This window comes from Lates calcarifer, linkage group LG17 (genome assembly GCF_001640805.2).
Source record: "Lates calcarifer isolate ASB-BC8 linkage group LG17, TLL_Latcal_v3, whole genome shotgun sequence".
Taxonomy (NCBI): domain Eukaryota; kingdom Metazoa; phylum Chordata; class Actinopteri; family Centropomidae; genus Lates; species Lates calcarifer.
This window is the reverse complement of record NC_066849.1, coordinates 11070601-11098302: the sequence shown is the minus strand read 5'-3', so window position 1 is coordinate 11098302 and position 27702 is coordinate 11070601. Positions and strand designations below refer to the sequence as shown.

The following is a 27702-nucleotide window of genomic DNA, read 5'->3' as shown; positions in this document are numbered from 1 at the left end:
GGGGGCCATGCAATATGTGCATGTTCGTTGCATGGAATGAAAAAAAAAAAGAGAGAGTTGGTGTGTGTCCATCTGTTACGGGTATGTTGTTGTTGTTGTATAATTAGCAAAGAAATAGCTCAATACATCTCATAACCAAACACGGACGCAGCCCATAAAGCCTTTCAAGGTTCTCTGCTTGATTAAAGCTGGAATTGAATCAAGGCTTTGACCTTCTTCACTAATGACTAATTAATGGCAATTAGCCCAGAGAATGGCCTCCTTACACCCCTTCTTTTCCCTCATCCTGTTCTCACAATTAGCACCCACTCACACAATCAAGACAAGCAGAGGTTTTTTACACACTAGACACATAAATACACACACTCAATCAAAAGTGCCCTGAAATAAACCCAGTGTGTATTGTGTGCTAACGCATATGACAGCCCTGAGGCACTGCAGGTCTCGAGCTATAGAATCCTTGAGCAAATACCTGCAGAGAGCCCCACCCTCTCTACCTGTGTGGTTCGTTAAAAGTCTGCAGGAGTGGGTGGGGGAATGCTCCGCGCTGGAATCAGTCATTAGGAGAGCAGGTTTAAATACCGCCAGGACTTCACAGTCAAATAATAACATGCACATTCTTTAAGTCACATGATATCATAGTCACATTTTGCTGTACAATAAGCTCTGCATATACGAAGTCTGTGTGTTTGCTGCCGTGAAAATTTAGACATGAGCGTGTGATTGAGTGTGTAAGTCTCTCTGCCTTGCCTGTGTGTGTGTGTGTGTGTGTGTGTGTGTGTGTGTGTGTTGGGAGGTGAATCATTGACCCCTGGCAAGTGATGAGAGTTCACATCAACTAGGGTGACCTCTTCCTCCACCACCCCCCCGCACCCCGCACTTCCCCTTTATTTTTTTGCTCCCTTCACTCTCCCATCCCTGTTCTACTTTTCTTTCTGCCACGACTTCCCCGATCTGTGGGCTGAATAAGTTCTCATTGTCAAAAGTTGCGAGTGGGTGCTCGTCAGCTTGTCTAGAATCACTTCCACTGACGGAAGAATGGAAAGAGAGAGAAAAACGCTGACTCTACTTAATGCCCGGGGCAGGCCTGCGTCGAACCTGCTGAAACATAACATGTCTGGGAAAAGCTGAGTGGAATCACGAAACAATCCGCACATAATCACCAGACTGTTTTTTTTTCATAGTTCACACTGCTTTGCCTCACACTCATGACGGATTCCAAAGGGTGATCATCTCCCATTCAAATGAGTGCTGTTTATGGCCCTATTTTCATATCTGTTTCAGTGTGTGGGCTGTTTATGCTAACATACATCATAAATCATAGCCATGAGCCAACGCACAGATAAAACAAGACTTGGAATGAGCTTCCAGTGGTTGTGGCTTTCACTCAGAAACATCTCAGTGGGTTTACAAACAACTTTTTTTTTTAAGTAAATGTCCTAAAAGATAGGGACTGTCCTCATCTGGCATTCAACTGATAGTGATTTACAGCCACTACTTTTAGAATTGATGTGTTTATAGCTGATATTTCCTATACTAACTATTTTCATACTAGAGAAATTACAGATATTGAGTGTTTAACACAGATTGCTAGCCTTTGCAGGGCAGGAAAGCTGTAGTAATGGGACGACGAAACTCCCCACTGAAACCAAGACTGATGACATTCTTTGAAAAGTGCAGCGTTTAATATGGTAGACTGGAACTTAGAATTAGAAATACGTCAATCACAACCAAAGTTATTAATTTTGTGAGTCAGTCAAATATGCCCCCCCAAAAATTTTATTTCACCCCCAAATATGCCATTTTTTGAAAGACTGTTGTCATGCAGCCGTAGCCAGAGAAAACTCATGGGATTATCAGCAGGGGAAAACGTGGCCAGCCGATATCTGATACTTAACAAAAGATCAATAACAGATGAACATATCTGCACAGAACTACACTGTCCTTACTGCATAAATCTCGGGATGCCTCGACTGCCTGATCAGACTGAAGTCTTTTAAGAGAAGACAAGAAAGACTGTGGAGCCCAGGGGGACTGCTCTGTTACTTCTGTACACTGTGGGCTTCCCTCTCCATGCGCTCCCATCCAGATGTCTCTTTCATTCCCCTGGGAGCCACATTCATTATGGAAACAATTTTCAGCCCCTCCAAATGGTGCCGAGATATCTGTGATAACATAAAGACGGGTGGGGGTGGGGGCTGTACAATTTTGTCCTCAAAGGCTGGTTTTAGTTGTTTCCTTGCAATGCCATGCTATTAGCCTTCACCCCCCACCCCCCCTAAAAAAAACAGAGGCACATGCCATATTTCTACTGCAGTAGTTTGACAGTGAATGTATCTTTCAGGGAGGAAATAAAAAACATCACATGATGAATGATGCATATAGTGTGTGACTCAGTGAAGCCTCAGACTCACTCTCCATATAGAGTCTCATTAAAAATGGTTCAGCTGAGAAAAACACATACTTGACACTTATCTGGAATACTGTATGCAGGGTATGTTCAGTATGTACTCCACATGTTGCAAACTCCACAGTGGAAACAGAACCAGTCCCATTTCCTTGTCTCTATGGATTTCAGCTCACACTCACACACACACACACACACACACACACAGGCAAAAATACTGATAATAGAAAAGAGTCATCACCTGGTTCAAGGGCAAAGTCACCGAGTCAGACCAGAGTTCACCTTTACGGAGCAAAATCACATCATGCTGTCTTGTCATTCAGCTGAATATAGCCACAGCGCTGACCAGGGCACGTCTTACTCTACACTCCTGTTTACCACAAAGTATAAGTTTGTTTACCAGTGGAAATCCGCCATTCCTCAAGGCTCTTAGCTGCGTTTCTCTCTAGATCTGACGGCCATCCCAGACCAATAAATTCTGTTTCTGTCTCAAACAGTTTAGCAAGAGACGCGCGACAAGCGCCATAAATTACATAAGCGCAATTAAAGTGCCAACCTCTGACCTTGCCTGACCGGCGCAACCGTGATCACCTGACTTTCGCATTGGCCGCAGCTTTCGCTTTAGTTGGCACACTTGCCAAAAACATTATTAACAAAGAGAAGAGGCACAACAACCAGATTGACAGACCGGCAGTCGGTCGTCAAAGTCCGCGGACGCTTTCGCGCACAGCTCGCGGACTAGAGACAAGACGCCATGAAACACACGCACCCTCCTGCTAAGTCAAAACCAAAAAAAAATGCAGCGAGTTCGCGAGGAACACCACAGTGAGACCGGGCTTTGAACAGATCGTTGAGGCGTACTTACTGAGGTGTAAATACGGATCATTACTGTCCATACTGTGCGAGTTGTTGCGTCGATTTCCTACAGTCGGTGCTGCTCCGCATCCCAGCGCATTCCTCTCCCAGTCCGACTGAACTCTGCAAGGCGGCTCTACACGGGGGCCCAGCGAGGGGGAGGGGGGGCGACAAAAACAGGGCTTCTCCCAATGACAACAGTGGTCGATATCAAGCTGCAACACGATCGTGACGAAACATCGCTCCTCTCAGCGACACTGTGTTGCAATATTTTTCACAGTAATATGTTGCTTTCACGACAGAGAGAACAAAAATACAGCTTTTAATACAGCCTGCCTTTAGTCATCCAACCGCCCTTTTCCTACATAATCGTTGAAATCCCCCTATAATACTAAAAACAGCTGCCTGATAAGGAAAAGTCAGCAACATATACTGATCCCAGCATATAAGGCTACCAATTCAGATAAAACTGAATATCATATTACAAGCATTTGATTTTATTTACATTTTTCTCTGATTGCGTTGAGTAGTTTATAGGCATTGTGGGTTTGTGCGTATCAGACACTGATTGTGATGACCTACTTTTGATGCCGTCTACCATAATATTTACAGTTGCTGTAAACATCATACATTTTAACGAACATAAAATGTAATCCAGCTCCTGAATCGTGCGTGCTAATCTGTATTATTGACTCTAACTAAACATACAATTGGGTGTTGCTCAAAGTCGATTAAATCTATAAGTGCATGCCTGTAAAATTTCAAATGCAAAACACTGTTTTTAATCTCCTGCCGTCTTCCTCTGAGGAGATCTCTCCACTGTTTACCTATGGCTTAGTGTGAGTCCTGGTCTGGGTACCCCCCGGAGTCCCCCCACACCCCTGTTCAGAGTGCGGGGTCATGTAGGGGTGAAGCTCCCGGTACCTCAGAAGGTTATTCAGGAGTCAAGCCTCACAGTGGCATTCAAGAGTCCTGAACTGCGGAGCGGGCAGACGCTCCGTCAACGCCGGCTACGCTGACCACTCAGCGAGCCTCCAGGGCTGCCCCCGCTAATGGGACAAGCACCCCCGGCTCCACCGTCCCTTGTAACAGCGACCCATAAAAGAGCACAGGAGGATGCTAACCAAGATGAATGGCATTTTTTTCTCGGCTCATTCTACACTAATCAGAGCTTTTCATTTGTTATGGCCTCGCGCCAGCCCCTCCACCGCAGCCTCCATTAGGGTCTGATAACGTATAAATTCATTAAAGTCAAAGAGGGACATTAAAATGGTCATTTGTCAGATCTCTCTTTGTGTGTCCCTAATGGTGGCACATGGTTCAAGGCATTGAGATGATTTCAGTAGGGCCTTTTTTTTCCTTTCCAGAGCATTATGGGAGGAACGTGGGAACTGGGGAAAACGTGTGTGTTTTTCTATTTTTATGAATGGTGGCAATTTGATTTTTTTTTTCTAAATTCAAATTTGTTGTTTTTTTTTTTTTTTTTTTGAAGTGCTCTCTGAAAATAAAACCATGATATCAGGGATGTTTGCTGCCCAAAACTAACATGTTATTTTGTATTTATTTTAATTCCCCTAAAAAAAATTCTTCTTATTTCATTTAATAGTTCATTTCCTTTGCCTAATTACAGCAAATGTTTTATTTTGGAGGCTATCCAATCCATCCATCAACTTCAGATTCCTACTCCCCCACCCCACCCCACCCTCCCCAACACACACAGATACAAACTCACAGTCAATGAAGCAACCCTTTGCACTAATCCCTTTGTATTCACAGCACCATTCCCACCAAACAATGTCCTAAAGCCTAATCCTAAACCAAAAACTCAACAAACCTTGGCCACCTGCTAGCAAGTCACAGTGCAGCTAAAAGACCAACACAAATCTGAGCAACCAACCACCTGTCTTATGTCGCCTTAAGACACCACTCCAAATGCATGAGGAACACAAGCAATTAATGCACAGACTGAAACACACGTGCATCCAAACTGTTGTTTTTTCACTCTTTCTATCTCTCTCTCTTTGGCCCCCTTCCTCTATTTCTCTCCTTCCCTCTCTCCTGTGTCTCCGTCCCTCTCTGGCTTCAGGATGGAGGCTCCTGGCTGCTTCGTCGTCATGGGAGATGGCTCTCTCCATCTGCCGCTGCTGTCATTAGCCCGTCTCCATCACGCTTTATCGGAGGGGGCTCCCCCCACCACCCACCACCACCAACCCCACTCCACCCTCCTGGACCCTCTTCACCATTCTGACAACCCCAGCCCCCTGCTCTATACATAAGCCCGAGATGATAAGTGTTCTCCCTCTTTGTGTCGGCCAGGATAAGACAATGCCACACAGCACTACAGAACATCATCCATCTCGTAGGTCATCAATCTGGTACACAAAAGATGAAATGTAGCTCGAACTCTCTTTTGCAAAGGAGGGGTGGGGGTTTCTCTTTGCTCAGAAGAAGAAGCTCGTCCTCCACCTCTGTCGCTCCTTTTTCACTGCTGGGTTAGTGGTTCACCAGCAAAATTCTCCCCTCTTGCGTGGCCACATGGGAGGAAAAGTGCTTCGTGAATGTTAACTATTACAAGCATTTCTTAATGACACCAATGCATAATTGCTGTTGCACAAAAATAAAAACAAAGTATGCAGACATTATTTCAACATCTTCGGCAAGAAATGAACTCTGTTTTAGTTCCTCTGCAGGAAAAGTACGTTTTAGACATAGAGAGCCTGATTGAAAACAGACTATGGATCCTCCAAAGTGTCCTCAGCTGATATACCAACAGGCCTCTGCCAAATTTACAGGAATTTATTTGGTGGTAAATACTAATTAAAGGTCTCATGTTCCATAAATAACATCATCTACCCTTTGTTTCTCCTCTTCTATGCCTAATTGGGTTTACATTGTCTGATCACCAGCATGGGGCTTTTTGTCTTTGGTCAGTGCCTGTGACAGCATTGTCTTGGTTTGGGTTCTTTGTTTTATTTACATGTTTTCTTTTAACATCTCATTTAAAACAAGATAACCCACTGAGATCAACATGTTCTTTCAAAAAAAAAAAAAAAGAAACCAAGAATCAAAATTACAGACACAAAGACCACAATTTCTGGTGCATGACAGTTTTATGACAGTTTGTCCATCAATCAGTTTAGTGTCATGATGTGATTATTACACATTTGTATAGTTTTTTCTTTTCAACTGTAGCATTAAAGTTATTGTAGACAGTCGCTGCTGTGTGCCAGTTCCAAACTTAACTTTTTGTCTTTGCAGCAGCCACACAGCCTGTTAACTGGTTGGATTGAAGAGCCAGTATTTGTGAGCAAAAGCAGATTTGTGTGTGGGCTACTGTAATTGGATTCTAGTGGATGATGGTGTGCTGTTTTATCTCCTTTCTTGACTCCTTCTAATGTGCAGGTGAAGTTTTATCATGTTTAGCCATCATGACTACTGATAACAAGAGGCAGAAAGCATAGCCACCCCTGTGTTAAATACTTAAGTTGGCTTCAAATTGGATGAGCTTTCTTTGTTCTAAGTGGTCTGATGGCTGATCAACTAACAAACATGTCATGAGTAGACACAGCCAGTCTTGAAATTATAAGATAAGAAAATTTGGTATTACCTGGGATTTTGTTCATTATCCTAACATCATTATATTGTTTCAATGAAATGGAACACATTTTTGAACACATTTGACTAGTTGAGTCTGAGTAAAATGAATGCTGGATTTCCACATTATATCAATAAGTGAAAACTCAAATTGTCCAGAAATATTGTCAAAATTTTGAGACATTAATTTATTCCAGTATTTGTTAGTATTCCAGTATTTGAATGGGTAGTTAACATTATTATGTCAAGTTTGTTTCATTATCCAAGATTTTTTTCAGGGTGGTTTGTGTCTACAATTAATAAGGAAATTGTGATCTAAATGTTCTGATATTTAATGGGCATCATGCCTCAGACAAAAGAGGAGACTACTGTAGCAACAGCAACAAAGATGTGACCAAAGCCCCTAATCCATTTTACGCAAATGTTCGCTTAAATGGTTCTGCCAATGTATCAGGTTAACCTGTTAATCTGCTGCCCGTGTCTGAGTCTGAGGGGTTTTGCACACAATCACTATGATGAGCCCTGAACTGTTCGCAGACTTAAGACACCGTCCATACCATTACCACACCACTCCAATCAGACGTGCTTGCAATATCATTACATGACGTAAGGCAGACACATGGTTTATATTTTTTAAATCTGTGGAGACATTGACTTTGAGGTAAGGTAAACTCAGACTCTAACAAGCTGGATATAGTCACACTGTCGCATTAGGAATAAAGAGAATATAAACAATATACAGCACTTACTAGTGATTCATGAAATAAGATTGCTTACATTAGTTGATTGAGTTTTGTGTTACAGGTGGACAACAGACTTCTGGCAGATGGCTGACCTCTATGTTAGTCTTTGCCTTGCTGTAATAAGTTAAAACAGACTGGGGGCTTGTTCTTTCTGAACACGGCCAAACCAATCCAGCAGGGAATCAACCAGACCACCTCAGGTTAATCTCACTATGACCTGAAATGTCCATGAAGGATTAGGCCCAGTGTACACCTGCTACTGATTTTTAGCACACAATGTCACTTAGTACTGTGACGGTGCCATTTCAAAATCACAGAGTATAAAGTGTACCTTGTGAGACCAGGCTTATTTTGTTACAGAGCCGTACATCCAAGAACATATCTATCTGATGAGGGCCTGTTTACAGATTCACTGGATAAGAGGCTGCTTTTTATGCAACATGAAGTTGGCATGTGTAAAACATGGCTGTGTTTTCCTTGTTTACAGTATACACTCAACATGCAGGACCTCTAAGTGTGACCATCACACCACAGCAGTTTCAAAAAACATTTTGTCCCGTGAGCGCAGGTGTACACAGATCCAGACCAAATTACAGGTGCGCTGACATTTGCATGTTCTGATTCAAATGATTCATGTGCAGATTCAGCCAATCAGGACCGGGTCACTAAACATCAAAAATATCACATTTGAAATTTTCTGCAACATGACAAAACAGAGATTCTTTTTATAAGCTGTTTTGATGAGTGTTACATGAATTTAAAGGGTCAGTTCAGCATCGCTCTTCCATAAAGCTGAAGAACTTGTGACAGACAGATTAAAAAACTAAATTTATGTAGCAAAGGCTCATACGTTCTGGCTTGGATCCCCAAACCCTGACTCCTGCACTTCCCACAGTGCAACTCTATAACATTATGCTATCCTTGCATGGTGTACATTAAGGTTATTAATTTTTTCAGACTTGACAGAGCATATTTAGACCCACAAAGGGCCCTTTCATATATTTTTTACTAAAATAATATTTACAAATTGTTTAGTTTGTGTCTATGTCTTGCTTAAAATGTTAACTGTCTTTTTTCCTCTCATTCTTTTGTTTCTCTTTGTAAAACTTTAGAAATGGTGTGATATAAATGATGTTCACTCACAGAACTTACAGAACAGCCTCCGCCCTCTATCTGGCTCTGTATAGGCTTAAATGGGATCAAAGCCAGATGCTTGCCCTGCCTAGCGTGACACTAAAGTACAATTCCTATCCAGACCACACCAACTCCGACCACTGTTACAGCTGTCACGGTCCTCATAATCAACTGTCCTCTCAGCGCTTCAGCTGCTGTGGTGAAATGACAGCAGATAGCCACACTGCCTTTATCAGGCTGACTTATACCAAGCCTGTTCTCAGATGGATAAACAGAAATTCACACCTTGATTTATGTGACTGGCAACTCTCACATGACTGCCATGAGGCCTTAATGACTCATATGACATTAGGGTGTAAATGACTCAAAGAGGTTTGAATGTCTGGGACTTTCGAACAGGCAGTAGGACTGATGAAGCCCCCTGAGTGAATGTCAAAATCTCTACAAGTGCAATCCTGTCTACGGTTTTATTTTGACCTGATGTTGTTTGGTCTGGATCAAATCATGCATGACTAGATAGTGAATGCTTTGATTGTGAGTGTGTTGACTGATTGTGAAATGTGACTGACTGTAGTGCCGTTTTAATAAAAATAATGATATATTTGGTAAGATCTGTACATATTTGGACTTTACTACCTCTTTACAATATTGGTAAAGCAATTGTGCAGTTACCAGTCAAGATCCAATTATAAGTCTGAGTCAGTTTAAAATTGTCTGTTTGACCGACTGTCTGTATTGTTCCCTGTTCTCTCAGTGTTACACTTACATAACAATCCTGCCACTCATTTGCACTCTTTGTTTGTGTGTGTGTGTGTGTGCATGAGTGCACATATGAGGGGACATTAATAAGATGACTGTAAACAAGGTGTCAGTCATAAGATAAGAATTTAAACTTTAAATCATCATAGTTTAGTTGAGACACTTCCTCTCTGTCCTGCCATGAACTCAGTGTCATTTCACATACTATCAACAGAGAGGTCAACTAGAGCACACCAGCTCACTTTCTTACCATACTGCAGAGACTGCTGTGCAATCCCGCCCCCTTGTGGTCCAGTAGGTCAGCACCACCTATACATTCCAAGCAGGGGCCATAATTCTCGCTGCTTCTCCCTTAAGTCCCTCGGCGGCACCCGTAGATTGACGGTAAGTCAGACGTGTATCTTCGCGTCAGAAGGAAACTGTCACACCAAATAGCTACAACATGATCAGTCCTATGAGCCGTCGCATAGTCGAAAATTGTTACAGCGGGATTATCCACTGATGAATTCAAACGACGATGTCATCCGACTTAACGTTAGACTTCGGAAATCATCAACAATATCCAGTAATGGATAGTGAGGCAGGCATCATGTCCATCGACCAGGGGGAAGAGTGGGGTAAGCATCAGCTACACTTTCTAGAAAGACACACACACACTCACAGGGAGGCAGAGGCAGCTGTAGCTAGCTACTAGTGAAGCATAACTAATAGATGTGTCCTTAAAATACAACTTGTGACAAGTTTGCGCTTTCAAAAAACACTTGAAATTGATGTGATGAGTTTGTTTCCATACGCTTCAAGTCTTAGCATCCAGTTAGCATTTGCTAGCTGCAGGTGATGTGATGATGTAACATGGATGTAATATGTTGATAATATGACACTAGAGTGCTCTCCACACATTGATAACATGGTGTATAATCTGTGCTGTATAGATGGATTGCTGCATGGATTGCTGATGGATTGTTTTGAAGGAAGATGAATTAATACATACGAATGAACAACGACAACAACAATAATAACAACAGTAATGTTACGTGTTGTTATCCTGTGTCAGATGCTGTTTCATTTTTTGTTTGCTTTCGTTTTTGCCCTCCTCTGTCCATGTTTCATGCTGAATTGACACTGTCTGATGTTGTGTCACTAGTTTACTGCGTATTACTGTCCACATAGGGACAATACATATTGTTGTTGGCCAAAAACAGAAACACTGCATACATGTAAACAAGCAACTACCAGTTATTTTCATTAATGAAGCTGATGTTTTTTTTTTATTGGATTTATCAGTTAGACCATAAAATGTGAAAGAAAGAAAGTGTGAAAACATTGTGATTCAGAATCTGTCACAGATTATACACCATGTGAACAATGTGTGGAAAACATTCCAGTGTTATACTATCTACACATTACATCTATGTTACATTATCACATTACTTGCTAACTGGTGATGTCTTACAATTTCTTATTTTATCTGAACATTCAGTTTACAGAGACAAAGAAAAAGCCAAGCGGCAAACACCGATTTTAGAGGCTGAAACCAGCAAATGTTTGGAATTTGTGCTTTAGAAAAGACTAAGACAAGGAATTGATTATCAAAATATTTGCCGATAATTTTTCTGCCAAACATCTAATCAATTAACTAATTGTTTTCAGCTCTACCTACATACATTAAACAATGCATGTAGTAGCACTGAGTAGTTACTCACATTAGTTCTTTTTAGCCAGTGTGTACTGTGTACACTTGATGCTGGGATATGTACTGAAATATTGGTTTCATTACTTTTTGTAGTTGTTCTATATTTTCTCTTCTTATCCAAAGTGATAATTTGTCTCTTGAGTAAACTCTGCGATGGACCATGAATGGTTTGACTCATTTTGTGGGTTGTGTGCCTGTAATTACACAGACATTAGCCTGTTCGATGAGCTGGGCAACCTTGGAGACGCAGATGAGCTGCTTGAAGCCCTGGAGAATGCTGGCTATGTGAGTAAACTCATAATGTCTGTATGCAAATTGTCAACTGAAATGTAGTCTTCCATGAAATGGTGCTAACAGGAAATGTGAGAGAAGAAATTTGATAGTTAACAGCAGCGCAGAGCTACTGACGCAACATGGTAGCATAACATGTTATGCGAGGACGTGTGATACAGTGTGTAGATGTCAGGCAATAACTGCAGGCAATAACAGGAGTTTTATTAACTGCTTCTTGAACTATTGAGTTTACTGCCTACTGTATATGACATAACAACTGTTTTCTCTACACTTGGCAGAAATGCATGGCTGGTAAACTAAAAATAAAGTAATAAAGTGTGCTTATTGCTTACACTGTTTCATCAGACACTTTTTTCCCCCAGTTTGCATCCTGATAAAGTCCACTGGTTTAAAAAGCATGTGTTTGTATTCTCAGGCCAGTGAGGGTCCAGATCTGGACTTTGATATTGACATACCTGCATGGGATGCAGTGGACACAAGCAGCATCTGCACAGGTACAGCAGCACATGTTGACATCTGGTTACTGCATTTCTAAAGTCTAAAAGTCTGTTGTCCACCTGTTTAATATTCATACGATGTAACTTGTATGCGCTTTTACACGGTGATGTGATTGTGGCAGGTTGAATATCATGATTTTCAGAAGTCACCTACCAGTCATAATGTTTGCTAGAAAAGATGTATTTGTGTGTGCCTTTTTGTCCTTGCGTATCCAGATGGTGAGGTGAGCGTGGACTCTCTGTCACCTGCCCACACTCTGAGCTCGGTCCCTTCTCCCACCTCAGTGGAAGCCCTGTCCCCTTACTCCTTACAAGTAAGTCACTGTCTTCAACTCTTTGTCCTTCTGAGTTTTCAGCATTTGACTCGCATTTCCAATGCAAATTTTACCTTTGTTCTTGGTTGTGATTATTTACATATGTGCCCATCTCAATGCACGGCTGGAGCAAATAAAATCCTCATCCAGATGGTGTCCAAACACTGACAGCTGCTCTTTGCTTTTGGATAGAGACTCACACACACTTGAGACACTTATTAACAAAATCCTTAAACACCTTGTCAAACTAATAATTTGATGTCCGCCTGAGCTGTGCCCCACCCCCTCGTTAAATAAAAGGTGCTGACAACATCAGCCACATTAGCATAATTTAGCAGGCAGATGTTCTCACAGTGTGTCAAAATAAGGACAAGGGTTACATCTTTGTCTGGCTCCAGCGCAGTCTGCACACATTTGTCTGAATTCAAGGACACGTTTGTCTACTGGAGTCTTTGAATGTCGACAAGGACACTTAATCCATATTTAATCCAATGTGTCTCAAGTTTATGTATTACATATAGAGCATGTGTGGCTTAAAGTCAGTGTTGAGCAGTAAAGGTAAAGAATATTTAAGCTTTTCTAAGGGCTTGTAAGGTCACTAATTGTATTTCAGCTGCATTTTCTACTACTGGTAGCCATGATACAGATATAGATACAGAACCTAAGTCTTCTCTGCCTTCCTGTCCAGGATGAGGCCCTGTCACCACAGTCGCAGCCCTCCCCAGTTTCTGTCTGCTCAGAGTCCAGTGGCTTTTCTGAAATCTCTCCATCTGAGACATTTGGTTTGAAACCCAAGACAGCTCCAAAGAGGACCAACCAGACCACACGAGGTGAGGCAGCATCCGCCACCGCACATCTGCTCTTTCATATGTCATCTATATTTGTACTCTTTGTCCAAAAACCACGGGGAATTCTGCACTGCAATCTGGGTTTGCAGAATTTTGGTATCAAGAAAACAGAGATACAAGTAGTCTCTCATCAGAGAAAGAGTGGGAGTATTTAGAAAAATTCATGTCAAATTTGCTCACCCGAGCTTAGAGTCAGCTTTTCCTTGTATTCACTACAAATACTATTTTCTTATCTCACTCCTTCCATCCCTGTCCCTTGACACACACACCAGCCAAACCAGCTCAGCCAGTCAAGAGGCCGATTCCGATCGGTCCGAAAGTTTCCATCCAGCCCAGACCAGTGATTACAGCTGTGCCGTTGGCTCCCGCAGCAGCTCCCCTACAGGCCAAGACAATCATCATCCAGCCCCTGCAGACCACTGTGCTGCCTGTGGTCAAACCAGCTCCTGTCAGCATCCAACCAGCGCCCCCTCCAGGTCAGAGCTCATACTGCAACACATTGAAACACATTAAGACACATTGCCTTACATCATATTGTATTGCCTCAGACCTGTGCACTGGACATTCTAGCAAACGGTGTAATGTTCTTTACTAAGAGCGTTTGTTTTGTTTAATATGGAAATGATACAATATTGCCAATGTTTGTTGTTAGTGATGAATTTGGTTGATGTTCTTGGTCACACAGTATTTAATCTGGTGCCTTGGCCAGCAGAGGGTGCTTTAACCTAAGTTTTTTCTCATTGGTGTGCTTCATACTTTGCCATTGTACTGGATGGTCAAATAATAAGAAATAAATGAGACATTAAGATGTTAGATGTTTACTTTTTGTTACGAAAATATATCCAAATTTGGGCTATATTTGAGAAAAATCCAACTTTGGGAATCAGCCATCATAAATACACAATCAAGAAAGTTTGTTTTATAGCCCACATGTAAACCACAGACTATTTAAGAGCTGCTGTGTGTTTCGTGCATTAAAGTCATTATTGCTCTTGTTTTGCGGTCCCGCTTGCCTGGTTTACCAATCTGGTCCCCTCTGTGTGTTACATCAGCAGCACCTAGGCCAATATAAATACTTATGTCATTGCCTGGGACCCAAGTGGGTGGAGTATCTGACCTCTCTCGACTTGAATTTGAACTTGGCTCTGCTGTCTGACTGGTAACGGCCAAGATGGCAGATGGCTAAGGCCAAGACATCCAAGTTTAGGACCCCAGATGGAAGTCAAGTCAAGCCTGCTCAGTGTTATGTGTCTTATTGGTTTAAGATGCTCTCCTCAGTATTCACAGCTGATGAGTGAGAACTATGTGTCATGGAGATGAAGGAGGGAAATCAGAGATATTTATTGATGGGTTCGCATTTTATAGAGTCTGACGTGGGCAGTCGTGTATTCACTAAGAACAAACAGACTGACAGGTGTTCCCAAGGCTTATAATTTCTTTTACTTTCAGACTCTTGAATTCTTCTTACAGATGGTGAGCTTGGGCACAAGACAGAACACTGGCACCACACGCATTCATTAGCAGGACTTGCTAACACTTCTGCACTATTAGCACTGACAGGCTGTTTAGTATTAGAGGTGAGGGTTGCTGGGTCGGTTTTGAGGAATGGTTCCTGGCACAGGCTTACTGGGAGTGGTGGGCTAAATTTTGGGAGCCTCCTACATTAACAGGACATTTATAAACACAAACAATATTGTGTTTTGTTGAAATTTTTGCTAGTTTCTTCCTTTCAGGACTTAATGTCTTTTAAATGCGGGCACACGTGCATGTTTATGTGTGCTCATGCACATAAAACTCAAACAGCTCTCAGTTAGGAATGTGGAAGTTAAAGACCACAGGTCAAGATGATAAACATCCTCTCCACCTGTACTTATAAAACATAGAGCCCCGTTAAAGGCAAGGGGTTAATGCAGGTCACCAAAGGTTAGGGGGGTTCAAGGAGCCGGACTGTACCATCTGCAGCAAACAGCAGACTTCAAGCTTGTATAAGATTTTAGCATGAATGTTTTTGTTATAGATGCATAGCAAGACAAATGTGGAATAAGAACATGCACACAAACAACAAAACAAACTGATACTCATAATCACAGTCAGCATTAATCAATGTTAATCATACAGTAAAAATATGATTATAGTATAACTATCCCCTGTAATTTAAGAGTTTCTATGTGTTGTGTGTGTGTGTGTGTGTGTGTGTGTGTGTGTCTCTCTCTCTCTCAGGTCGTCCTATAGTGCTGTCTCAACCAAACCAGGTGCTACAGATCCAGACACCACAGACCATCACCAGCAATGTGGTCACCATGCCAACACTCAGCCAGGACAGGCCTGTCCCTGTCGCTGCTCCACCAGTGGTGTCCGTTGCACTTCGAACCCCCTCCTCAGACGATGATGTGAGTCACTTATGTTTTCCTACCTTACCAAATAGTCACAGAGCACTGAGATATTAAGAGTGAGTGTGTTTCCATGCACCTATTTTTGTGCGCTTAAAAAAACAGAGTAGAGACAGAAAGATTTGGATGAGGGAAACCTGACAAAGAGTCTGTATTCACTGCTGTATTTATGAGCACTTCTACAAAAAATGTTTTTAGGAAGAAACAAAAACTGTGAGATACAAGAGATTTTGATGCTGTACTCGTTCACCCAATATAGTCACAAGAATTGTTTTGTACGTTGATACCTTTACAAATTGTAAAGGTGATTTGATCAGGGGTCTCAAAATGGTCTCATTCCACTCAGTTTGCCTTGATCAGTGAGATGCAACATGGTCTCTGGTTACACAAAATGAGGTCATTTGCTCTACAATCAAGACAGGAAGATCAAATACAAGTGCATGTGTGAAGTTACGTGGCGTCACGGACATCTGACTGCCCAAACAAACTGTCGTTGACAGTTTGACAAGGATGTCAAACTTTGTGCCTGTGTGTATTAGAAGCATACATGGCTCTAATTAATACCACAGCAATGGGCCTGCTCTCAGGGGAAGAGTATCTCTCCCTCCTTCTATTTGTCTCTTTATAGTCTGTGGGATTTTTGTCTCACAAGCTCTTCTGAAGGACGTAGTCTTTAATTTGCTGCCTAACTGAGAAGGTGCCTTAGCAATTCATTAGACAATGTGTCTTCATAGGAATAAATAGCACCTTCCAACAGTTGTGTTTGTGTGTGTATGTGTGGACATGCGAGGACTTGCCTGTGTGCACTTGCATGCAGCTGCATGCTTATAAGTAGACCCATGGGCGTGCATGCACATGCCCACTGTGTAACTGTGATGTTGTGGTTGCCATGTTCATACACGGGTTGGATCTTGGCCAACATAAACTCTCTCATTTTACCCTATATTTAGTATTTATTATAATTTCACAAGCCATTAACTTTAATTTCTGGGTAAAATATGAAAATAAAATGTTGAGGGAAAATTTTATACCTTTTTTATTTATGTTGATGAATGTATTTTTCCACACTGAGGGAAAACTCATTACAATGTATGGACCATGTGAGTCTATAAAGACACAAATGATGCTTCCCTAAAGTGAATAAATAACAGGAATGTTTTTCTATTTTAGAAAAAATTTATCAGGTTAAAATGAATGATTTTTACTCCATAATTGAAAGATACTTCCTCAGAATTATGTAAGAACAGCGGCATGTTCAGATTACGTGATTCCAAGTTTTAAACAGGCAAAATGATGTTTTTCTGAAATGTTTGAAGTTTGTTTTTATTTGTTTTCATGGACTCATAGAAGAGAAGCATCTGCTTGCCAGTTCTTATTTAAAATCCAATCAAATCAGTCTTTTTTTGAAAAAAATTTATGCTGGTTGTCAGAGTGTATCTTGATCCTTAGCAATGCAGTCATGAAGCCATAAACAATCGACAGTTGATCATGGGTTTTTATTGGAAAGATAGACGTGTTATGTAATTGCAGTTCAGACAGTGTGAACAGTGTCACAGAAGGACGTTACTCTCTGTGTGGATGACAGAGATCCTTCCGCTTGTTGCATTCAGGGGTGATGTCAGGACAGCTGCATTGGACAGAGTACACACACAAACATGCAGAGTGAACACACAAACACACACACACACACACACACACACACACACACACACACACACACACACACACACACACACACACTCTTGACCCTCTGTATTTCTCCTCCTCACACACTCATTTCTCGTAGCTCTGTCTAATGACAGCACAGGACAGTGCAGAGCTTTTAGGGAATCTTGTAAGGTGCTATTAACTGCAGCAGGGACTGCCCCCAGAGATTTAAAAGTTAAAAAAGAAAACTCAATTATAGTATGTTTTGTTTACGGTACCAACTTGTGGCCTCTCAATAAAAGCTCTCCATCTTTTGTGCGTGCTGGTCTTATTTTGGGTGAGAGAGTCTGTTATATTCTTTTAAAGGCCTGAGGCTAGTTTGTTGTTCTGATTTTCTTCTCTTTGTTGGTTGAATAAACTGTGAATGCCTCTTCTTCTAGTCTGAACTTCCAGTCTCCATTGTGCAGCCAGGGAGATGCCGTGACTTTCAGCAGCTTCAGTGTTGTTTCAGGCATCGTTCTCCAGCACAGCAGTTCCCGATGGCTCAGACTTGTTTGACCTTTTTGTGTGTTGAGAAACGTGTTCTCACTCCGTCTTGTGCTTTTTTTGAAAGCAGGACTTCCGCATTCGCAGTGTTTCCCATTTTCTTTCTAGCTCACACTGGCGTGGCAGTTAAGCTGCAAAAATACATTAATGGACTTAAGAGTACCTTTTTTTAATTATGGAGAACCATATGTGTCACATTGGTGGAGGGTCGCTTAAATCATCTCCTGTGATTTCTGTGGTGATGACCACAGAACATGGCTCAAATTTTCAGCTATTATAAGGAACAATCACTGTGTGGCATTACTCATGAACGCAAAAAACATTAGTCATAAACTAATGTCAGAATGCTCTGTTCCATCAGTCTGCTTAATTTATCTCGACATTAACGATGTTTTCCATCAGGCGTTTTTTAACGATTAATCTCAGCTGAAATTTCACAAGTGGTTGTTGTTTTATGACTGGTAATTGTTGACCTCTGGCTGTAAAAATAGTCGGCCCCTAAAACGGGACAAGAGGAACTTTTCCAATTATCATGGGCATAATCGAGTCCTGAGAAGCACTCTTCGTGCCAGACCTTTCGAGAGCAATGTCAAAGGGATTCCAAACCGCAGAAGCCAAAACAAATGCGCCTCTCAGCCAAGGGTAAAGCTAACCAAGTCAATAAAGTTTACAATAGGTGATTAAAGGGGAGGGGCTGTACACATTAATTGTGGGGGGGGGGTAAAATAAGTTTTTTCGAGCTTCTACTTCAGCTTACTTCTCGGTAAAGAGCAGTGAAAGAAAGGACAGTATATCGTTGAACAGCTTTTCAACACCTTAGATAAAGCTTACTGTAAAGGAAATGGACCTTAGAGTTGTTTCTGTGGCCCACCGACAGGCTCTTGAGCCATAGGGTCACACTGTGTGAGTGTGTTTGCGAGTGTTTGGACCTTCTGCAGCTGTGTTCACTTAATAACCTCACTGTGGTGTAGCAGCAGCACAGTGGTGGACTTGGTGAGGTTGGGGGTGGATGTGTAAAATGCCTGTTAAAGATGGCATGCCTGTGCCAGGTGTTCCTGCGTGTTGTATCTACAGTATGTGTGTGTGTGTGTGTGTGTGAGTGTGTGTGTGTGTCACTGTTAATGTTGTTTACAGTACTGTATTTTGGCCTATAGTTAGCCTATATAAGCCTGGGTGTTAAACGGCTGCTAATGATTACATGCTCCAGACAGGTGTTGTGCAGAACGAAGCATTTTGCGACAGCTGTAAACAGCCATCAGGGATTGGGTCACTGTAATGTAATGGGCTCCTGCACAGCCAGGGATTTAGCTGTGTGTGAGGTGTGTGTGTGTGTGTGTGTGTGTGTGTGTGTGTGTGTGTGTGTGTGACTGAGAAACACTCCAGTCTGGAATTGCAGGCCTCAACAAATCCTCCCATTAGTAGGATGGGAGGATTTACAGGAGGGGACCCCAGGAGAACATGTAGTGATTCTGGATAGAGAGGAGGTCTCCTACATGTATCCCAGAAGTTGATGCTTTTAGGTCTTTAGTTTTCTTTTGCCTCAGCTCAAAGTGTTCAAAATCTCAGTGCTTGGTTGAGTCAAAGGAAAAAAACAATCACCTTGACATATTTCCTGGACAGCTACAAGAGGGGCTAATTAAAAACATAACAGTTAACAAAAAGGTTACATCAGATTGTTCAGGATTCTTCTATGTAGACTCACTGTTTTGCCTCATTATTCGACACTCATACAGGAAGACATCTATCATTGCTGCTAGGGGTGTAACAATATTGCATTTGTTGTTTTTTTACCCAGTGATCTAAACCAGTTACCATATGATGTGAAGAAAATCTGTTAAATATTTCAGCCCAGTGGATTTTGAGTGCATGTTTTTGTCACCACATCTGTTTGCTCTTGTTATAATGTGTAAAACCTGCTTTTGTGTTATGTTATACAGAAGAAAAACTACTGTAAATGCATCTGACAAAATCCCATTGTTTCTCTGCACAGTGTCAGATACTAAGCTTTTATTAAATTGAATGTTTATTGACAATGCAGGGCACGTAGGAAGTCCTTTTACACTGTACCTAATTGGAAATTTAAATAAAGAGTTTATGCCACAATATAAAAAACAGTCACAAGACATAAGTCAATTGGAAAAACTTGCTGTCTTGCTTTTACTCTACACCTGTGCACAACTCACAGCAACTAATTTCACCCTCTGTGGATTATGAACTGCAGGTTTCGTGTAATCGAGTGCCTAAAAGGTGAATTGCAACACAAAATAACTCTTTGAAAGCACTGAATATCACAGGTATTCATCACAGGTGACAGTTATTCCACCTGTGGAGCACATGCCACAGTTATAGGTGTTTATGACCTCCAGTAAAGTCAGGCGATGTTTTCACCCCGACTTGTTAAACAAAGCCCCTCCCATTTGGATAGGTTAATGGTTCATCACACACTTCCTCCTGGAGTAACCCTTTGGATGCTGAATGGAAAAGCACTGTGACAGTCAGGCATGTGGGGATCTGTTGCTATTTTCTTGTTAACTCTTGCTTTTTTTCCTTTTTTTTTCGTCATTCCAAAGTTGTTGAGCAGGAATTCTTCCTTTCAGTTAACACCCCAGCATATTCATGCAATAACATGCATTCACACCCAGGACTGTTCAGTGCATCAACAGCTGTCTACAGCCTGCCACTGTGCAGAGAGTTACATGAACAGCTGGGGGCATGTGCCCTACTTATGGGCACCATTTTTTTTTTCACATTGACTTTTCCCACCAACTCTTAAACAGTTTGAGTTAGAATCGGTTTTAGCGTTAACCTCCCACCCTTTCATGTGAGTTTCATGTTGAAATGCCACTCTGCCCCCTGCCCCACATTTCCCTCCTCAGCCTCATGTGGTACCGACACGAAGTTCCCCTTGCTCTCCACTCCCTGGTAACTGCTTACTTGCAGCGTTCCCAGGCTCAGGCTAGTGGCACAGCTCCCAGATCTGGGCTGGGAGACAGAGGGGTTTCTCAGGAGACAGAATACAAATACAGGGATCCAAATAACTTAATCACCAGAGGGGCTATTAGGCCCAGGATCTTAGAGGCTTACCCCAGGGAGGGTGTTTGTGTTTCGAGAAGGGTAGTAAAGGGGTAGCTGGGGACTGGAAGAACAATGAAGGTGTTTGGGTAGTCACAGCCATAGGTTGTGTTAATTTGTGGTAGGTCATGTCAAGATATATGCTATTTGGGGTTAGCAGGCCATACTGTGATTTCAGCTCTCTGCTCACGTTCACTGGAAACAAACTTTAAACTGCTCTTATTTATTGGTTCAGTCATTAATTTGTTTATTTTCACATACATATTTTTCTGCTTACTCAGAGTTTAGACAGTGCTGATGTGAAAGAAAGCCTTGCATAGACAAATCTGGGGAATCTAAACAGAAAAATGCTGAATGTCATCTATTTATTTGCAGGTTAAGTTGAGCATGAAGACTCTAATTATGGCAATTAAGACTGACTACAGTTGGACTTGTTTCTTTACATTAAGACCTGTAGCATATATAGTGCCCCACTGTTTATGTGCGTCTGATGTGAGCCCATTTCTCAAAGAGCGACACGCTCCGTAAACACGTCCTTCTTCAGGTATAGAACAGAGGCATTGGGAGAGACCTCATGACCTCTCAGAGGATGTTGGCGTAAATATTTTCAGGCAGAAGTCTGATCGCGTGCACTTAGGGGCTCTTTAGAGCAGTGATTTGTTGCAGAGGTGTCATTAACCTCGCGACACATCTTGAACATGTCTGTTTATTATTCTGTCACTGTAGTAAACTGGAGCATCAGCGGCCAGGGAGTTCTCCCGGTGAAAATAACTAAGCTTTCATGTCAGGCTTCCCTTTGCTTCTTCCATTTACTTTCTCACTGTGTTGTCTGTCTTTTTACAGGTTGTTTCTCTTTCATGCCAGCGTTCCCTGCTCAGACTTCTCCTGTCTTCTTTCACTTCTTTTTTTTAAGGAGTTTCACTGTGTTTTTCAGGGTACCACATCCTACAAACAAGTGGGTGTTATAACAAGGAACTGAAAGAATTGACAGAGCAGATGTTAAAGCTCTAGCGTGGAAACAGCAGTAAAATAGGGATAAGCATATATAACATATTTGTCTAAGATTGACTGCTGTGTTGTTTCACATGCCTAAATGTGCATGTCGTTTTTTTCCTCTAGAAACTTGTTTGGGTGGTTTCACAGAGAGATATTGCCCACATGAATGAAAAGCCATTTTTGACCAAATGCCCCTGAGAGCATAGATAAACATGATGTCACACCAGTGAGAGGAACCAATGATCTACAGCCCAACAGGTGGCTCAGGCATTTCACTGCATTCTCACAATAACCGTCCCTTGTTCATGTTTGGATAGGTGCCGAGTGGATGAAGGATGAAATAGGTGACTCCACATGAGTAATACCTTTGCCAAATGTTATTCTTTTGTCTTTGTTTCTGTCTGTCTCTCTCCAGTCGAAGTTGTCCCAGAGGCAGCAGCGCATGATTAAGAACCGCGAGTCAGCATCCCTGTCTCGGAAAAAGAAGAAAGAGTATCTGCTCTCGTTGGAGGCTCGCCTGAAAGTGGCGTTGTCTGAGAATGAGGCGCTCAAGTGTGAGAATGGCAACCTCAAGAGACAGCTGGAGGGCCTGCTGAGTGAGGTGAGAGGCTAGAAGCCACTGCTTTGTTGATACTTCCTCACAGGCTGCGACCTCTGTGCAGATAGGGATGCATGTGCACAGATGAAACACCTCGAGAGTGAAAAGTAACGCAGCAAAACTTGTGATGAAGTCAACAAAGACAAAAACTCTGCGTCCACACACAATTTGTAGTTTGGGATATGATGTGGTTTCTTCCTTTTCCCTGCAGAACACAGTACTAAAGACGACAGCGCCCAAGAGGAGAGCCGTGTGTCTCATGGTGGTTTTGGTGTTCCTCGTGCTAAATGTTGGACCAACGAGGTGAGCATGTGACAATGATTGTCTGTATGCCTTCAAGTGCCTTAAGACAGTAACTGCATTTACTGTCCAATGGCTTTCATTCAGTTCAAACCACAGGAACGCGGATGAAGGCAGATACTGTAGCTCAGGATACAGGAGGATTACTGGTAACATATTGTGAATGCACAAGTATTTGATTACTGGAAGAAAACAAATGGGAAGCCCCATGACTCATTCTGGGAATCACGCTTCTCATGTAAGACACTGCACAAAAAAAGTTTATTGAAAACAGTGCAAAACGTTTTGCATTGAAGCAACATGTTCTTTTTTTCCCTCAAAACCTACCTCATCTATATCACTGTTGACAAGGTTGTTAACACACTGACCTAAAAATAAAGGCTGACAAATAACTCTCTGACTGTCTTTTTCCCACCAACTGGCTTGTTAATGTTATTATTAAGGGATAAAAATGATGCAGACTTTGTTTCCTTGTGGCACAGTCCATAATACTGTAGTCCAGTAATGCACATACTGTACAAGTCCAGACCAGCTGATGATTAATACTTCATCCATGCCATATTGCTCTTGTGTGTATGCTCCAGTCTTTTGATGTTGTTGCCAGAGTTTATAGGACTTCATGACTAATGGGGGAATAAGTCTTGAAACAACCTGCTCAGTTGTGGGGGAAAGTAAACATTTACCACTTAGAAATGTAGAAGAAAATCATTTTATTCCACAAAAGAAGTATAAAACATTTGTGTGTGGCAGTTTTTCTTATCTCTACATGTAATATTACTAATCATGACAAAATAAGAAGAGTTATATAAAACTACACTGGGGAAAGAAGAGCTTAATTCCACCCAGCTAGCAGATGGAGGGGTTGTGTAATTCCTCAAACTCAAGCTCAGTCCACCTCCAACTATAACGACAGATTCTCTGTTCTCATGTTATAAAAATGTTTGTTTTCTCCCGGGAAGAAATTTTCTCCACAAAGATGCAAGCGTCTACTTGTTGGACTTGTTGGCTTTGATAGCATGCGTGCACTCTGTGCTGGGAATGTATTCTTTCAGCCGTTCTCTAGAGCTTAAACATGAAAAAGTTTCTTGGGACCCGTAAATGAGTTTGCTTTTGCGACTTTGAGCGGTATTCACAGTAGCTAAACTCTGTGTGTGTCTGTACCTGCGCTCACATATCTGTGTGTTTTGTGTTCGGGCTCTCCTCTGGAATGTAAAAAATGCCCGCTTTTGAGGTCAGATCCCTTTGAAATGAAAATGCCACCCAGTGTAGTAATACTGTTGAAAGAGACTGTGTATTTTTGCTTGTGTGTGTGCCCCGTCGTGCTTTGGGTTATACAGTCTAGATCAGAGTTCAGATTCTGCTTGTGGCTAAAAACGAAAAACCCTCCTGTGCACAGGATGTGGGCCGCATGGAATTCAGTGGTCATTTGCAGTCCAGTACCAAGCTCTTTGTTTCCTCCATCTCCAGTGTCCTGGTTTTACCTCACTTGTCTCTTTTCCTCACTTCACCTGTCTCGTGTGTCATCAGTTTGTTTCAGGGTGGCCCGGGCTCCAAGCTCGATGTTGTTTCCATGCAGCACAGCGGCAGACACCTGCTGGGTTTCTCCCCGGAGGCAGAAACTGAGGTTGTGATGGGCCCAGAAACCCTCGGCGGCGGCCCCTCCGAGATGGCCGACAGGTAACAAGCTCTACCTCCCACAACACCTTTCACAACACTGTATTTAACCACCATGTCAGCGGACCAGGATACACCTGTGCCTGGGCTCGGTCTGAGGTGGTACAGCTCATTACGGCACGCATAAACACACGCACCAGCCGATTACCAACTCTGTCCAAATGTCTGCCTTTCAAATGCCTCCAGGCCCCTGGCTAGTTGGCCCAGCAGTTGTGCTTGGAGTAACAAGGTGGGAAATTGGGGTCAGGCCTTGTTTGACATCCAGCTTTATATTGCTGGTAACAGTTTGTTTTCCTAAAGGGTTATATATTTTTCTTTCTGCACTAGAGGCCAAGCAGTCTCATTTGTAAATTGCATAAATATCATTCTTGTTTGGTACATTACCTGCACCCCCACGAAAATAATATTTTGCAAGGTGGTCAGAGCATCTGATGTCTGCATGACATTGCTAGCCTGTGTTGTGTCAGATCTCTGTGTAGGGTATGTCACATGTTAATGCAAACCATTCACCTGTAATATCAGGTTTCCCGGCAGCATTAAAAACAGCGCGGGCAGGAAGGAACACATTAGCCTTTACAAAAGGGGGTGACAGCACCAAACGCAGCAGAGGGGGGAGGATGACGGGGGAGATATGCAACCTAATCTCAGGGTTCCACTGAAAAAGGAAGGTGTGTGTGCGGGAAGGTTAATACGGGCCCCTCAGTTAGAGTTATGATCAGGCCTCTGTGGTCTGACATGTTGTCTCGCAGAACCATTTCCAGGACATTTAGAGACGGGAACGCGAGGCGCAGTCGACGTTTTGGCTCAGATCAGGGAGGCCCAGGGGAGGAATTACGTCGTTGGCAGACGTTTTTCTTAACAAGGCCCCCTTGCAGGTGGGCACTGACTGTGGACAGTCTACATCAGCACCTCATGGAACATGATCATTCACTTACAGAGAGGTATAACAGTTGTAATTAAAGTCACAGTAACAGTTGAGGAGGAAAGTCATGCAATGTGCTGCTAACCAATAATGTGTGTAAACCCACCCTATGGTAACAACCGAGGCTTTGGGCTGTCACTGTCAATAATCAGACTGAGTGTGACCTCCTGAGCGGTACTGCTCAGTTCTCTGTAGCATGTTTATAATAATTCTGAGCTGGATTTATAGCAGCATGTGGTCCTATCAAGCCAAAGTCTTTGCACTTCCCTTCTCAGTGCAAGTCAGCGTTTTCGTGCGCACATTCACTGAGTGAAGTTCTGCCACCTCTGCACATGTTAACTCATCAGTAACCAATGAAACGCAATAGAGATATAATTGTCCCCATATTGAAGACATGCTGGTCCCTTCATGGCACTCTTCTGCCTCCCTTTACCAAAATGACTCTGGATGTTGGCTCTCAGTTTGCATTCAAAGAATATTCTCAACATGTGAAGAGTATTTTTATCATATTGTTAGTTGAAATTCTTACACTGATTTCATAGCATCTGAACAGCCTTGTAAACTTATCACCTCTCTCTTTGTTTAACAGCCTCTGTCTGCTCTTTCTTTTTGCCGTAGCTCTGAAGACAAGGCCCTGATGGTGGTGAAGGATCCCATCTTCCTCCGTCCTCCACCCCCCTGCCAGCCTCCTATTAACAGGACCAAGTGCATAGAGTAAGTTATAAACTCTTTAATGTACTGTATGTCCAAGTCGTCTTTTCACATAAGACCACAAAATCAACTAAGTCGTACTGAGCATGTAAGAAAATACACTGTGTTAACTTTAAATGACAGGTTGGCCCATGAGCTGAGGGGTTGGGTCCATCGTCATGAAGTGCAGCAGACCAAATCCAGGCGCATGAGTAACAGCCATCACAAACCCACCAGGACCATTCTGGTAAGTCACAGCAGCATGATTTGGAAGACTGGGGAAAGTATGTATGCAAAAATGTACACAGTGGTCAGTGTTGGCATTAAAGTTCACAAACCAAAGTTCACATGTATTTCAAGCCATTACTTTCAGTGTAAATGTTTTTATTTTTTGTCAAACTGAAACCTCTTTCACCACTGGTTCACCTCTCCTCACACCTTCCCTTTTTCTGCCTCTCATTTCTCTTTATTGGCCCAAGTTTAATCCGGCAGCCCTGAGAAAGTAAACACAACACTTAGAGGGGAGGTGTAGGATTAGTGCCCCCTGCTCCTTTTTTTCCATCTTTTTTTTTTTTTTTTACAAATTCAAGTCCAATCTGACAAGAGCTGCCCTGTTAGTGTGTGTATATATATATATATATATATATATATATACACACCTGTTCTCCACATTACTAACAGAAAAGTCTCCAGCACTACACACTCATTTCATAGTAAATGTTCGTGTTCACGTTTAACATATGAAACTCATACACAATACAAGTCATATAATTAACAGGTAATTATATTTTAAACTCTATTTCTGCTGATTCAAGTAATTCAACATGTCCTTTTGTCTAAGGCACGGTTTTGAAAGTTTTAACCGATAGCCGTTACCCTATGATATGAACAAGAAAAGCTAAGATTTCTAAACTACATGGGATTTATTTAGAGAAGATCTTGGGACTGGAATGGGTGTGTTGATGTCTAGATGTTTTTATATGATGGTCACTAGTAATGTTTTGAAAGGAGTCTGTGTTTATGTGTTAGACAGTGTTGCCAACAGTTTATCCAGCTCTCTCTAATGGTTACTTGATGTGATTATAAAGCGATCATAGTTAATTTTCCCTCTTTTTTCCCCTAACAGAAAACAGAGAATAAGGAGGCTGCCCAGATTTTGACTGTCCAATACACAGAAACCACTGAGAAAAAGTAGGTAAAGGTGTATTACAGTGCCTTTATGTCAGATTTAAACTTCTTTTATTTTAACTTACAAACAATTGTCATTTGTTTTTAAAGCTGCAACAAGCATTTTCTGACAGCTAGAGGGCAGAACATACTGTAGCTATCAGAACAAATTCACAACAACCACTACTTGGGTGGTAAACCAGCAGTGTGTGGTAAACTAAAACGGTGAGCTGAAACCTGTTTATAGAGTTGCAGACTGCAGTGTTTATTGTCAGCGGGATCCGCAGGAGTAGATAACTGCAGCAATTGAGTTGTGTCCATTACGTAAAGCAACTGTAGACATAACAAACTGGTATGTTTCATTGTTTTAGAGTTGTATTTGACTAAAGTGGGTCTTTAAATGCAACATTTCTGCTTCTATTTCCACATTTTTGGAGTGTGTCCACTTTTTGGTTTTTATGACGGGACTGATTTATTATACAGTGTTTTTTTTTTTTAAGAGTGACCCTTGTACACTGCTTCAGAGGTTTGGCAGTCAGTAAAAACCTTTTCTGCTGGACTG

General features: G+C 42.0%; 1 protein-coding gene across 1 annotated transcript in view; it reads left to right on the top strand.

Annotated features, from left to right (window-relative positions):
* Positions 1 to 9867: 9867 nt before the first annotated feature.
* atf6 (activating transcription factor 6) overlaps positions 9868 to 27702 on the top strand; it is a 30945-nt gene continuing 13110 nt past the window's right edge. The window contains exons 1-13 of the mRNA XM_018667419.2: positions 9868 to 10109; positions 11394 to 11470; positions 11895 to 11973; positions 12193 to 12290; positions 12979 to 13120; positions 13411 to 13614; positions 15359 to 15528; positions 22205 to 22390; positions 22599 to 22690; positions 24215 to 24364; positions 25902 to 25997; positions 26118 to 26220; positions 27100 to 27164. Of these exons, the coding sequence (XP_018522935.1) occupies positions 10010 to 10109; positions 11394 to 11470; positions 11895 to 11973; positions 12193 to 12290; positions 12979 to 13120; positions 13411 to 13614; positions 15359 to 15528; positions 22205 to 22390; positions 22599 to 22690; positions 24215 to 24364; positions 25902 to 25997; positions 26118 to 26220; positions 27100 to 27164 (1562 nt within the window). The 5' untranslated portion in view covers positions 9868 to 10009. The remainder of the gene's footprint in view (positions 10110 to 11393; positions 11471 to 11894; positions 11974 to 12192; positions 12291 to 12978; positions 13121 to 13410; positions 13615 to 15358; positions 15529 to 22204; positions 22391 to 22598; positions 22691 to 24214; positions 24365 to 25901; positions 25998 to 26117; positions 26221 to 27099; positions 27165 to 27702) is intronic.